Raw genomic sequence first — 13,608 nt, forward strand, 5'->3', positions numbered from 1 at the left:
ATCAGTGATCTGCGAGTCTGCAGTGGAAGTCAAGCTGCCTCCACCTGCAGTCTCACGTTATCCAGCTGACAGGCAGAGACGGGAAGGGGGGGGGCACAACACAAAATCCAAGTTGGAGGCAGGGATAGTCGGATGAAATTAGATACATCAAAAGAGAGAAGAAAGCAAAAAAGTAGAGGACGGACCATTTAAAGAAAGCCTGAGTGTGTCCTCGAGCTGGGATGCTGCTGCCACACTGACCACAGGAGAAATCTCCCACGCTCTAATAGCGGAAAAGGAAATCCAACCCCCTCCCCTCACTAGAACGGAGGTTATCTCCCTGGTTGAATCGAGGGGTTCAGTTACACATCTCCCTTGTAAAGACATCACCAGATGTCACGCGTGAGTATAGATAACACGGCTGGCTCAATTAAGGCATGACGGGGGAAGACAAAAGAAATGCAAAGAGAAACGGTAGGATTTGCGTCGACGTTTTCTTCCACAGAAACAACAGGTGATGGAATGAAAATTAAGGATGGAGGGGGGATGCTTAACATTCTTCTACAGGAAGGCTTGAATCTGACCTCCATAAGCTTAAGGAGATTAATGTCAGTCCAAGCTGCTATTGTTAGATCCCTCCCTGTTCTACCTTCCTCCTGCTCCACAAGGAGAAAGTCTGTAATTCCAACCACAAAGGTGCTGTGGCCAAAACTCCAATAAGACTTTGGAAGACAAGAGATTTTTTTTTTTTTCCTTTCGCTTTTTGATAAGCAATGCTCGAGCAACATGACCCCGCTTACACCTGTTAGCCCTGTTGTTTGGAAACAGAGTGTGGTTTTTACATCCTTTTTTTTCCCCACTTGTTACTCATCTGAAGCAGAGAACATCAGCAGCAGAGACAGCCCCAGCTGTTTGCACCGTAGGAGAGTGCGTGTCAAGGCCAGAGTTCACCAAAACAATGCCACTTGACTCAGGCGCTCCTGTGTGCAGACATCCTTTCAGATCCTGACTGCTCACTTTATTTTAGTCTTTAAAGGAAACAAAGGGACCCGGCCGTTATGACAGTGTGGGACTACCAAAATAGACATTAAGTCCTGTGAATACATCTTTGTATTCCATCTCTTTTACATACAAAGAATGCAGTTAAATCAACTATCAGATACACTACAACTTTTCAAAATATAGTTGCAAATTTCTCTTTTGTTGTCATAAAAGTCATATATGGAAAAGGTTCACTGTTGTTCACAACTGGATAACAAATTTAAAATGAAGCTTTTCCAAATAATAATAATTTATATTGTGAAAATATTTGAAACAATAAATAAGCTTAAAAGAAAAAAAAGCATTATGAATTGTTTTTTTCCTAAATGATTTTTGCAGGTTTAAAATAAATCTACCACAATTATAATCTAATTTTGTGTCCTTATTTTTTTCAATAAAAAGTATACATATATATATATATATATATATATATATATATATATATATATATATATATATATATATATATATATGAGACTGTATGCTAGCCGCAAGGAAGGAGGCCGAGGACTAGTGAGTGTAGAAGCCACTATCCAGGATGAAACATCCAAGATGCATGAACATCAAGCTCAAGGCCCCAAATGACAGTGTGCTCAGTGAATGTCTCAGGCAATGGAGAGCAGAGGACACAGTGCTGGAGGACAGATCCTCATGGGAGGACAAACCCCTGCATGGGATGTACCACCGGACCATAACTGAAGTGGCTGATATCAAGAAGTCCTACCAATGGCTAGAAAGGGCTGGCCTACAGGACAGCACTGAAGCACTCATCCTGGCAGCTCAGGAACAAGCCCTGAGCACCAGAGCCATAGAGGCTCAGATCTACCACACCAGACAAGACCCAAGGTGTAGGCTGTGCAAAGAGGCCCCTGAAACAATCCAGCACATAACTGCAGGATGTAAGATGCTGGCAGGTAAAGCATACATGGAGCGCCACAATCAAGTGGCTGGAATAATATACAGGAACATGTGTGCAGAATATGGACTGGAAACCCCAAGGTCAAAATGGGAAACACCTCCGAAGGTGGTAGAGAATGAGAAGGCAAAGATCCTGTGGGACTTTCAGATCCAGACTGATAGGATGGTAATGGCAAACCAACCAGACATTGTAGTGGTGGATAAAGAACAGAGGAAAGCCGTTGTGGTGGATGTGGCAGTGCCAAGCGATGGAAACATCAGGAAGAAGGAACATGAGAAACTGGAGAAATACCAGGGACTCAGAAAAGAACTGGAGAAAGCCTGGAAAGTGAAGGTGACAGTGGTGCCTGTGGTAATTGGAGCACTCGGGATATATATATATACACACACACACACCGAAGGGTTGGCGGTTCGATCCCCGCTCCCACCGCTCCCACCAGCCAAAATGTCGTTGTGTCCTTGGGCAAGACACTTCACCCTCCTTGCCTCCAGTGTGGCTCCACTGGTGTGTGAATGTGCATGAATGTTCCCGGTGATGGTCAAAGCGAAATGGCAGCCACGCCTCTGTCTGTCTGCCCCAAGGCAGCTGTGGCTACAACAGTAGCTTACCATCACCAAGTATGAATTTGGAGTGAATGAATAATGGACACAATGTAAGCGCTTTGGGTGTCTTGAAAAGCGCAGATAAATCCAATCCATTATATATATATATATATATATATATATATATATATATATATATATATATATATATATATATATATATACATGTATATAGTTTGGGTGGTTTGATATACAGCCTGCTGCTTTGTTAGCTGTTGGAGTGGAAACAATAAATCCAGGAGGTTTGGAATTAGGCATAAAATTCTGGGCGTATAAAATCGTTGATGCCCTTTTTTTTTGGCATAACATTTCTAAGGACTCATAGAAATAACTGTTTTGCAAAAGAAAAACATCTGATTTAGCTCCTCTTATCCCATCTCTCTATTCTATGACCTGGAAAGGTATAACCGCAACATATTTTGAAGGATGTCAGAATTCCCTGACTGCACTGGGAAGAGAGGACTGGAGCGATAAGGCATGTTGGAGAAGCGCTTGTGAAATGATTTTTGACATCCTCCACATCAGAAAGTGTCATGACTCATTAATGCGACATTATAAATTGAATTAAAGAATATAAAAGTTGTCACAAACAGTTTCAGTGCTAATCTGACGGTGTGATGCTGCAAAACAATGAATGGCTTGATGGTAATGGCATTAAATTGGCTTGAGTATAAAGAGATGGGCCAGAACGCAGTAAATTCCATACCTTATAGTGTCTGCTCTTGGCTTCTTTACACATTCTGGACTTGAAGAAGAGTCCAGGATCTGAAGTTTAGAAATAAGAAATTGTATTTTTGTAGCAGCAAAGATCAAGTTTATGGCATCAAATCTATAGTTGGTGTCAGGAGCTAAAACAGACTTCAAATCAGTTCAACTATGTGACATGTTTTTGAACCAAATAGTGAACGGTAGTCCCCTGGTGGGCATCATTAATGTTACGCTAAGGCGCGAATGTTAAGATTCTTGTCATCACCAGCTTTACCCCAACTTAAAGTCCCACTCCGATCATCTTTTGAGCTAATGTAAAGGCGTTCCCAATTATGACCAGTTGTTTTTCAGCAAAAATCACACAACATCTGTTATTTTCTAAGACATATGTTAGGAAATAGCTTCTGCAGAGCAGCAGTAGTTCTTTAGAAATTCACCTAGTTGTAGGTGGGACCGTTGGAATAGAGCAACCTTTTTTTTTGTCTGCTTCTAATTGAAGATTTAAATAAAGAAATATTCTGAAAAAACAATTTAAAGCTTAGTTTTCTCTATGTCCTCTGTCATCACAAAAAATGCCACAAGATGATGATGAAAACACCAAAACACACTTTTCAGAGTAGGTCTTTAAGTACACTCAGAGCATCTCTTGTTGTTTATTTTCCACCTGTTTGTTCAACCTAAACAAGAAGTGTTTCTTAAAACATCTAGTTATTTTCCCACTACAAACCAGCATATTTCTCCACAAAGATGAGCTAAATGATGTAAAATTCTGATTGATTGTAACTGTTAAGTGTACAACAGCGTTAAGAGTCCATACCAGTGTTAAACTCCAACCATAAGCTGCTCCTTGTTTGCGAACCAGAGGCACAGGTGTGCGCACTTCTCATGCACTTCGGGGGAGGGGAGTGACAGCCTAATGACAGGTGCGCTTCTTTTACTCACAGGGACAACTTACAGGAATGGTGACACTTGTGATTCCTTTCCTTATTTTCTGAAGAACTTATTTTCAGATGTGAAATCCATTTCCCAGATCAAATGAGTAGATGACTCTCTGTGTCAACGCTGTTTAGCCACAGTACCTGACTGAGTCAGCTAACTGCTGGTCAAGATCAGTGGATTTTTCTGATACAAATATAGCCTCAAATTGCATGCATGCACTCACAGCTTGTGCTAAGTGATTTAAATGTGGTCCTTTTACATTCACATCAGCTTATCATAAAGAGCACCCCTACTTACTGCATAACTACAGTAATTATGACTGTGCATGCAGCCTTCACATGTCTGATTTCAGTTATTCCAGGAGTAGTTGCTGATAGGCATTGCTATTTATTCAGAATCCCATGCAAACTTAAAAGAAATGTTCTGTTTAGACTTTTTAAATATTCACTGCCTTGTTCTTTAAACGATGTCCTTAAAATTGCATGATTTAATGAAGGTCTTTTTTCTACTTATTATCTAAACTTGCGACTCTGGGTTGACTATTAGCTCTCTGGTGTTGAGATTTGGAACGAGTAACAGAAAAATATGATCTTTTTTGTAAGCAGCTTATGCTGTGTAATTTGCAGCTGCAGTCTTTTTTGTCTTAACCATATTAGTCATCTGAATTTAGCCGCATTCATTCTTTAGGGATCAAGGGATGCTGTCAGCTGCATGAAAATTTCTTTTGTAAGAAATGACTTGAAATTTGAAATCAGCAACATTCAGACGCTTTGCTGCCCGGCTCCCAATTGCTTTCTTTTTTTCTTTTTTTTCTCCGAAATGCCGGTGGTTATTTGATGGTCTACATTTAAAAAGTAGCGTGGTTCTTTTCAGAGCAGTACACACACAAAGGCATACTTTCACAAACACCACATCTTTTCAGCTTCCACATTCTGGCACCACATATCATTGGAGATGACTCTTGTTTCTAAATGTAAGCATCCACCTCTCATCGGGAAAAGTGTGGAGCCAGGGAAGCTCATCTGTATTTTTGTCTTAGTCTCCAAAGTGTTTAATGAGAGTTGGCGGAGGCCTGTGTGGCAGATCAGATGGGCTCTATACGGAGAGAGACGCGGGGAGCTGTGGAGGAGGCTGAGGCTAAAGCCTGAGGCTCAGAGGAGAGCAGATCAGCACTTGAGACAGCGAGTAGCCAAACTATGCAAGAGCTTATCTCTGTTTCTCCTATCCGTCTCTGCCGCCTTCTTTTTTGTCTCCTTCCCAGCACATCCTGCTCAAGTATCCCGCATAATTCTGCAGTTTCTCCCTCACCCTTGTATCGACTCTGAACCCTGCACTGACTTGTGTTCAGAGCCAACAGACATGCCAAAATGTCAGATCAGGCCAACATTTCTAACAAAAGCTCCCACTATTGCAGCCATTAGCTAATGGTTAGTCCTCCGTTTTGGATGTGGCGTGGTGACACCTGCTCTGCACATCTGAACTGATGCCTCAAAATGAGAGGAAAGACCAAATAACCTGAAGAGATTTCTAACTTGTGTATAATATTTAAATTTGGGATCCCCATGGCTCGCCAGAGGACTCATGAGAGCTGAGCTTGTTTCAGAATAAACAGACTCGGGGCGTGTGTGTTTGTGCACGGATATGTTGTACACATGTGCCCATATGTCTCCTTTCTGCACTGCAGTTTTGCTTCTGCTTTGGAAATACGTAGTCATGCATAGCTGGATGCTATCATAGATAGCCATGCCCGCTGCTTTTTTATCAGGGAGATGAAAAAGCCCGTGGAAAATAAACGTGGCTGCAAAGCACATTAGTTCAGTGAAAAGACCGGAGCCATCTGGAGACAACTTTGCATCATTTTTAATCATTGTTTGTTTTGGCCTCTTCCTTTCATATCTAACTTTGCCTCATTTTAGGTGTTTTTTTTTATTGCAGTTTTTGCTATGAAGGAGCAAAGTCAGTTATTGATTTGAACCAAAAGAGAGTTTTTTATTTTATTTCTAATGAATTAGTCAGAATAAACGATGACTGTATAATATTTGTCTCTGGTGAATCGCCCACTCCTGTGATGTGCACACAAACAAATCAGGTCTCTTTTTTCTTCCGACTTGATAACTGGGATTAGGGGAGGGGACTGTGCACACAGGTGTTGACAGGCCAGCAGGAGAGCGGGAGCGGCCCGCTGGTCCCAGCGGTACTTGTCCATATCCTTGTGTTCCCTTCAAAGACAGGGAAACCATAGGTGTTCAATGATCTCCGTCCGTCCGTCCGTGGCTATTGTCCTTTTGAACAGCAGAGACTCAAACAGGCCCCCCCACAGACCTGTAAAGAATGGTTGGAGTCCCTTTGCTTTTTCCCCTCGGCAGCATGTCCAAATGGGGGCCTGCCACTGGGTTATTGTATTACTGTCCCTCCTCAGAGACCTGCCTGACCTGAAACCTGCGGTGCTGCATGATTGAAAATCAGCTGTGGTGCCTTTTGCCGAATTGCTAAAATCTTTTTTCTGGGGATTTAATAGGGAAAATTGTGGCTTTGGATTATGGTGTTCTGATGTGGACTCTGACGGGTAAAATGATTAGATTTGTCCTAATTTCAGATTTGAAAAAAATATATTGCTGCTCTTTGCTGCACCAGAGAAAAGCATAACAGAAACTTTTATTTTCTCAGAAATAAGTCTAATTTTCTATCAAAAATATATATTTAAAAAACGATTTTAGCTCTTTGTCTTTCTTTGATTCTTTGGTATCCAGCCTTAAGTTAAAGTTCTCCACTTGGATTCACAAATTTCCAAGCATAGCTTTGCTTGGCACCGTTCGTTGGTCATTTGTCCTGTTTTGTCTCTGAAATGATAAATAAAGCTCAGCACGGATCTCGATCTTGTCTATTTATTTCACAACGCTGTGGAAAAACCGAATGGCAACATAATGTATTCATTAGGATGTCATTTGCTTTTCAATTATTCTCATTCAAACCCCGGATAATCAGCCCACTGAACCACGAATGGGTCCACTCAATGCCAAACAAGGACAATTATCTGATTGGTTCTGCCGTCTGCCAAAATGGATCTGACTGCAGGAAGACCAGCCTTTACCAGCATCCCACCACACATTCTAATGCACACATCCTCCAGTGGTCTTACGAAGACGCTGGGGAGTGTTCAGGCTTCTGCAGCATCAGAGTTTTGTTTAGGAACTTGCTCTAACTCACACATCATCGCCTTTCATTTGATTTTCCAAATTGAGAATTGCTTGAAAACCAAATTGAATCAATTTTGGGTGCAATTCTGCAATAATTGGTGGCCTCATTTATATTTTATCAGCCAAAACCTCATTACCTGCAGTGGGCTGTACTGCTCTCTGGGGGGGTTTGCCCCCTGCTCTCTTTATTACCACGATTAATGAGCGCTAAGGTCTCTCAACCCTTTGGTCAGTTAGAGGAAGGGGTTGCAGCTGTCATAGAGGTAGACTTGGTGTGTGCAGGTAATCCTCATCAGTTCCCCCTTCATCCTTACATTTGGACGAGAAAAAAAAAAGTAATAAGAGCGAGGCAGTGCCCGCCCCCATGAGAGCTCATTACTGCTCTTTTTCCCATTACCCGAATGGTGAGCTTCCTCAGGCCTGGTTCTGTGTCACTGTCAATATCACTCTGAGCCATCACCCTCCACTGGCCACAGTGCCAAGTTCCTGGCACTTTGTGTGAAATGTCCTCTCTTTTTTTTTCTGTGTCTGGAAAAAAAGTGCTGATGTTTCCCACAGCCAGAGGTGTTAAGAACTATTACCGACCCATTTTCATTCATCTCTTTTTATGGTGCTGATGGTGGAGCATTTAAAAATGATGGTCGGAGTGCACACTTTTCTTCAGAGCACCACCTGATGAACTGGGTTTGTTCTTGTTTAACAAATCTGGCTTTAAACACACATTTGTTAGTTTTTTTTAACAGTAAGAGCAGTATTGCTTTACAGATTTGTGTTGAGATTACTAAACCACAGAAACGTGTGCAGCAGACTCGCATGAGGAGTTTGTCTAAGCTGCATCTGATTTCCATGTCGAAAATAAACAAAGAAGGCGGAATAGAGACAATATGGCTCTCCTCAGCAGTTGTACGTGCTGCGGTCTCCCTGTGCAGCTGGTGGATTTAAGTATGTGCAAGTGGATTTGCATGTTGTAAAAAAAGTATCCAGTTTACATTTTGCCGTGTGGTTTGGATGTCAACAGAGAATTGCAGCACCGCTCGTCTTACATGCAAATACGCAGCAGCTTTTACACCACTGCTGCAACTAAACTTTAGAGGCATTCTGCATGTTTTGCTTTTCATATCAGTGTTGTCGTTTTTTTCCATCTGCTTTGAGCTCTTGGTCATCCTCATCCGTGCTTTTTGTCTGTTATCAGTGGACGGAGGGTGGAGCGAGTGGAGCAAGTGGTCGGCGTGCGGCGCGGACTGTTCGATGTGGAGGAGCAGGGAGTGCACCCAGCCTTCACCTGGAACTGGCGGCAAAGACTGCCAGGGACTCGACCTCCAATCTTTAAACTGTACCAGTGAGCAGTGCCCACAGAGTGAGTGATCACTCTATGCTTTCACTCTGCAACCCATACTTTCAGTGTTCCAAGATTGAAAACGCTAAAAAGAAGTATTAGTACTGAAATATTTAAAGGGTTTCTTTGTCACCAGGACTTGAAAAGTGCCAAGTGTTTACACAATCTTCATCAGACACTAAATGAGTTAATTACAAACAGTTCAAAGAGACCAGAGCACAGGATTTGGAATTAATTAGTTCTTATTGGAAGGAGGATGGAGAACAATGAAAGAGGAAGCCATTTTTTCCTCACTCTTTTCATGTTCTTGGAAACATTAAAAAAAAAAAATAGAAAGAAAAGTCACGCTCTTTCAGAGTCTGAGTCCCAAAAGACTTGAATTAATCCTCCAAAGGCTGTGGAGGAGAAAGCTGTCCTTCCCATCAGGCACTTGTTCACACATTGCATTCATCTGCTGGCTCTACCCCACCTGGGTGACCTTTTCAGGTGATCATTTCTAATTAACACCAGAGCGCCATTTCCTGCTAAGATGATATACTGTATTACAATGTGAGTCTTTGCTGTGTTCTCTGACCTGTTAATGGAGTCAGGAATTAAAGCATCTCTCAACCTGTCAGATTAATGACCACGGGTTCATGTGGCTTTGAAAATGCGCACGTCTTGGATATATGTGGACACTGTTACACTCAGGGTTTGTGTATTTTTTTATGCTTGTCATTTATACAGGCAGCCTAGAAGGCAACTAGCAGTGCTTGATTATTTAGTAGAATTACCACAGTGGTGTAAAATCTAAAGCTAGAAATGAACCAGGAAGACAGAAATCCCTCGTTCCAGATGACCTAAGAGCTTTTTACAAAAATCAATGTTAATACAACCATAAAATGGGGAAAAAAACCTTGTTATAAATAGGGCCATTGATCATTACTTTACATGCTGATCTGATTCAATTCACGATCAACGATTCACAGCTCAAACCACAATTCTTACAACTTCATATAATATGCTTAAATTATTGTGATATGTGTATTTTTACTAAATGCAGGAAAATTCCAATAATATGTATTTAAACACCATCATTCATACCTTTATTTGGAAGAGGAGAACAAAATGAACAAAACAAAACAGTAAAAAACACAAAGATTTAGAAATAAAGAAAGAAATCACTTTCAACATCACAATCAAACGTTTTGCTGTCAACTTCACTTCAGCACTAAAAAACACAGACATCACTGTTGTTTTGGAACATTTAACTGCAAATCCTGACATTTTTCGCCGCAGTTTTTTCAACTTCAAAGTTTTGCTGACGAGGCTTCTAGCAGATAGATGACAAAAAGATGGTAAATGAAGACACAGCAACACTTACATAAAATGACACTGGAGCAACTAGAAAACACTCAGAGTCCTTTAATCCAAACTGATAACAGTGTTTCCAACAGACATGTTTTAAAAAAAACACCTTTTTTTATTTTTAATGAAAATACAGAAAACGTTAGATCAATTTCATACAGACGCCTTCTGGTACGACTTCTCCACCGTGCTAGCAGACACTTGTGTGACGTCTCATGATAAATCACAAGATTTTAGTAATATTCTCAATTTTTATATTCATTTTATTTTATTATTCAAACCGTCAACTATATTTAAAAGCAAAATTAGTTTTTTAGAGGTTGTTTCAGTAAACTGAACTTAAGTCTCATTTTTTCTTTTAGATCTAAGAAAACAACTTGACAACTTTACTTTAAAGATGCAATTGGTGACAATAGTGCTTACAGTTTTTTTTAGTTTATATACTTAAAATCCAAAATTATTTGACCACTTTAGACCCATAATTACTGAGCCCTCCAGGTGCCAGTGGTTAAAAAATAATAAAAAAAAAAAAAAATCTGATAAACCATGTGCACGGATTACTAAACCGTGCACACAGATGAATCAAGTGCGCTCATACTGTTGCGTAATTGTGCGCGCGCACACATTGCATGTCTCTGAGCAAAGCAGCCCGACTCGTAGCTTCGACTTTGCAGGCAGGGGAGGGTGCTGTGTTAAGGTGTGTGCAACGGAGGAGGCTTCGGACCGCAGTCCTTCCAGCTGTTCTGCGTGAGCGGGCTGCCGGACTCAGGAGAACCGTTTGTCTCTCTGGAGATTTGTATCTCCAAGCAGAGGAGCGGCTCTGGGACGGTCGGAGGTGACTTTCGAATGAACGATCCTGACTGTTCTGGAACAGATTGGGATAATTTGCGCGTTATTTCAATTATAAAACAACAAAGCAAACCAAGAAATGTCTTAGCGTTGTGTGTCAAAAGCCTATTTAAACAGCCTGCAGGACCTCCGGTAGCTGCAGATCAGCAGAAATATCAAACACAGAACAAGATTTTGGCTTCCCGTCCAGAGAGAATGACATCTTGAACAGAAATCCTGTGAGTGGCGCACTCTGCCTGATCTGCATGGTAAACACTGGAGTCTTAATGGGGATCAGTTGACATGGACGAATGAATTAATAAACCAAATTATGTCTGTTGCTCTGTTTGATAAAATCAAATGGGCTGCTGCTTGGGTGGGGAGAGCATGTGTTTTGCAGAGAATCTTCAGAGATCAACTGCATGTGAATGATGCATTATGTGTATGTGTTAGCACTCTTAGCATGCATGGGTGTGTGTGTGTGTTTGGGTGTGTGTTAGGTGATTGCTGAGTTTGGCTGCTGCAAGGAAACATGGAGCTCAGTTGGCCCATCATCAAAGGTCAGCAGCTCCTCCTCAGAGAAGCAAGTCATATACACAAAGATGCCAGTCATTGTTCCTCACACACACTCTGTATTTACACTGACGGAGCAGAGCGGAGTGTTGCCCTCTGAAGTATGCCTGTCCCAATCTGTTCCTAGCAGATGCATTTCCGTAGACAATTGCTGTGTGAAGTATTAAATTAAGCAAAGTAGCAGGATGATTTTGGCTTGTCAGCAACTCCCAGCCTTCAACAATATCTGCAGGCCATTAGCTAAGATGAAAACTTCCTCTGGAAACAAAAGACCCCCTTCTCTTGCAATGTACTTGAACAAAACAACTGCAGAGTGAGTCACAATGCAACAAAAGCTGTCCTCTGTCTGTGGACCCTACAGACAAGCTCCCACATTAAACCAGGAATGACATATGTTAGATGAGGTTATTGTTTTGGCATTGCTTCCATGAGAATCACAGCACAGCTCACGCTTTGCGTTACAGACAGATCAGATCCAAGCAGGATCGGTTTCATAAAGCCAAGCCGGAGATGCAGCTTTAAAAAAGCCAGGCGGCTGGAAAGGATGGACGCGCTGGCAGAGCGCCAGAGCCCAAATGGCAGACAGGTGTAAGAGGGCGAGGAAAGGTCACGGAGGAAAAATAACAGTGTTTGGTTCTCCGGCTCAGGAAATTAGAACGACATAAAAACAATTATTTGCCTTAATTCGTGCAATAAAGGTAATGAACGTAATTTTCAGCGGCAGCCCATTTTGGGGCTGTCGCAAATGATCGAGATGGGGGTGACATGCAAATAACATTAAAACCGTCGGCTGTCTTTAATCTGCTTTTCATTAAAGACGCACTCTAATGAAAATCCTGTTTCTGGTGTCTTTAACATGTTCTTGTGGTATTTTTCCTCATGATGGAGGACATAAACAAAGAATATTAAGATTAAAATAGCTTTTCTGAGTATTTCCTTTTTCAAATTGCTGTGAATGAGGAACAGACGACAAAAACGCATTTGGAAAAAGCTTGTCGCATTGACGCAGGTGCTACAATCAGCGGGCAACAAACTCCCTGCTCTGCTCTATTCCGATGCATCCACTTGTAGACGACTACATCCATGTAAGTCTTTGTTTTCTTTGTCTGAGCTGATATCTGGCTCAAAACTACCACTGGATAACTACAATTTTGTTGCATCTGTAATGCTAAGTTTGGGTTGTGAGAGGTTGTAAGCTAGCAGGACAGTGTGTAAATTGATTGATGATGGGAAATGGAAGAGGGATTACTCTGCCAACATTCCAGCAGAAATCAGAGGCAAATTTCTAATGAGCTACTGCAGCTCTGCAGAAACTATTTCCTGGAAAATTACCCAGGTTTTTTGGTTTTGGCTAAAAAAAGCATAATCATAATTAGTCTTAATATTCTTTGTTCATGTGCTACACTGTACCCCACACCTTGTCCACAATAACCATATCCACCTTGAAATAACTGAACTGGACTTTGCATTGCTGCAAATTAACATCAAGCTGTTATTGACTCAACACCTGTGTACACTGAATGTCTTTTTTTTGTTTAGCCCTTGCTGGAGGTTTTTTGTAATGCTGTTGCACTTTGGTTATTTATTTATTGCGTATTTATTTGGTGAATCTGAGTTTTTTTTCCAGCTTTGAAATAATTAAGGTGATTGTCGATGCTCCAAATGCAAATTTGTTGTTTTAATAACAATGACAGATACATATATCTTGAATCTTGACTTAAAAGACCGCTGGGATGGCTTCTACAACAGATCAAAATATGATCGGAGTGGGACTTTAAAATCTGTAATTTGCTGTTAAGGCAGCGGCTGTTTTTAGCATGGGTTTGGTTCACAGGGTTGTGTAAAAAAATTACCGTCCATTTATTTTGGGCCATATTTCACCTGGACCCACGGAGAGATGGGACGACTGTATTGTGGAGATAGTAATGGTCGCATTCGCTTTGAGAGTTTTAGTAGCCATATTTCCATGACCTTAAGAACTCAGGAGTTATTCATCTTCAGGCGGGTGACTAGGGCTGGCCATGGGATGAAATATATTCTCAGGTCTCCTGATAAATGCCAAGCGAAGAGATGCAGCAGAGTCTGAAGCTTTTTTTTTATATATATATATCAGTGCTGCTGAGCGGGGAGCAGGTAGAG

At 41.3% G+C, this 13,608-nt stretch overlaps 1 protein-coding gene and 1 long non-coding RNA gene across 5 annotated transcripts in view; one reads left to right on the forward strand and one right to left on the reverse strand.

Moving 5' to 3' along the window:
* LOC144994910 (uncharacterized) overlaps positions 1 to 4,136 on the reverse strand; it is a 32,703-nt gene extending 28,567 nt beyond the window's left edge. The window contains exons 1-2 of the long non-coding RNA XR_013658604.1: positions 4,067 to 4,136; positions 3,248 to 3,306 (exon numbers count right to left, since the gene is read on the reverse strand). This is a non-coding gene — a long non-coding RNA (uncharacterized LOC144994910). The remainder of the gene's footprint in view (positions 1 to 3,247; positions 3,307 to 4,066) is intronic.
* Positions 1 to 13,608, forward strand: part of unc5a (unc-5 netrin receptor A) — a 154,414-nt gene that overhangs the window by 115,394 nt on the left and 25,412 nt on the right. For all 4 annotated transcript variants that reach the window (XM_020706676.3, XM_004073514.5, XM_020706677.3 and 1 more), the window contains one exon: positions 8,578 to 8,742. In XM_020706676.3, the coding sequence (XP_020562335.1) occupies positions 8,578 to 8,742 (165 nt within the window). The remainder of the gene's footprint in view (positions 1 to 8,577; positions 8,743 to 13,608) is intronic.

The sequence above is a fragment of the Oryzias latipes genome, chromosome 10 (assembly GCF_053564925.1).
Source record: "Oryzias latipes strain Hd-rR chromosome 10, Olatipes_Hd-rR_3.1".
In the NCBI taxonomy this organism is placed as follows: domain Eukaryota; kingdom Metazoa; phylum Chordata; class Actinopteri; order Beloniformes; family Adrianichthyidae; genus Oryzias; species Oryzias latipes.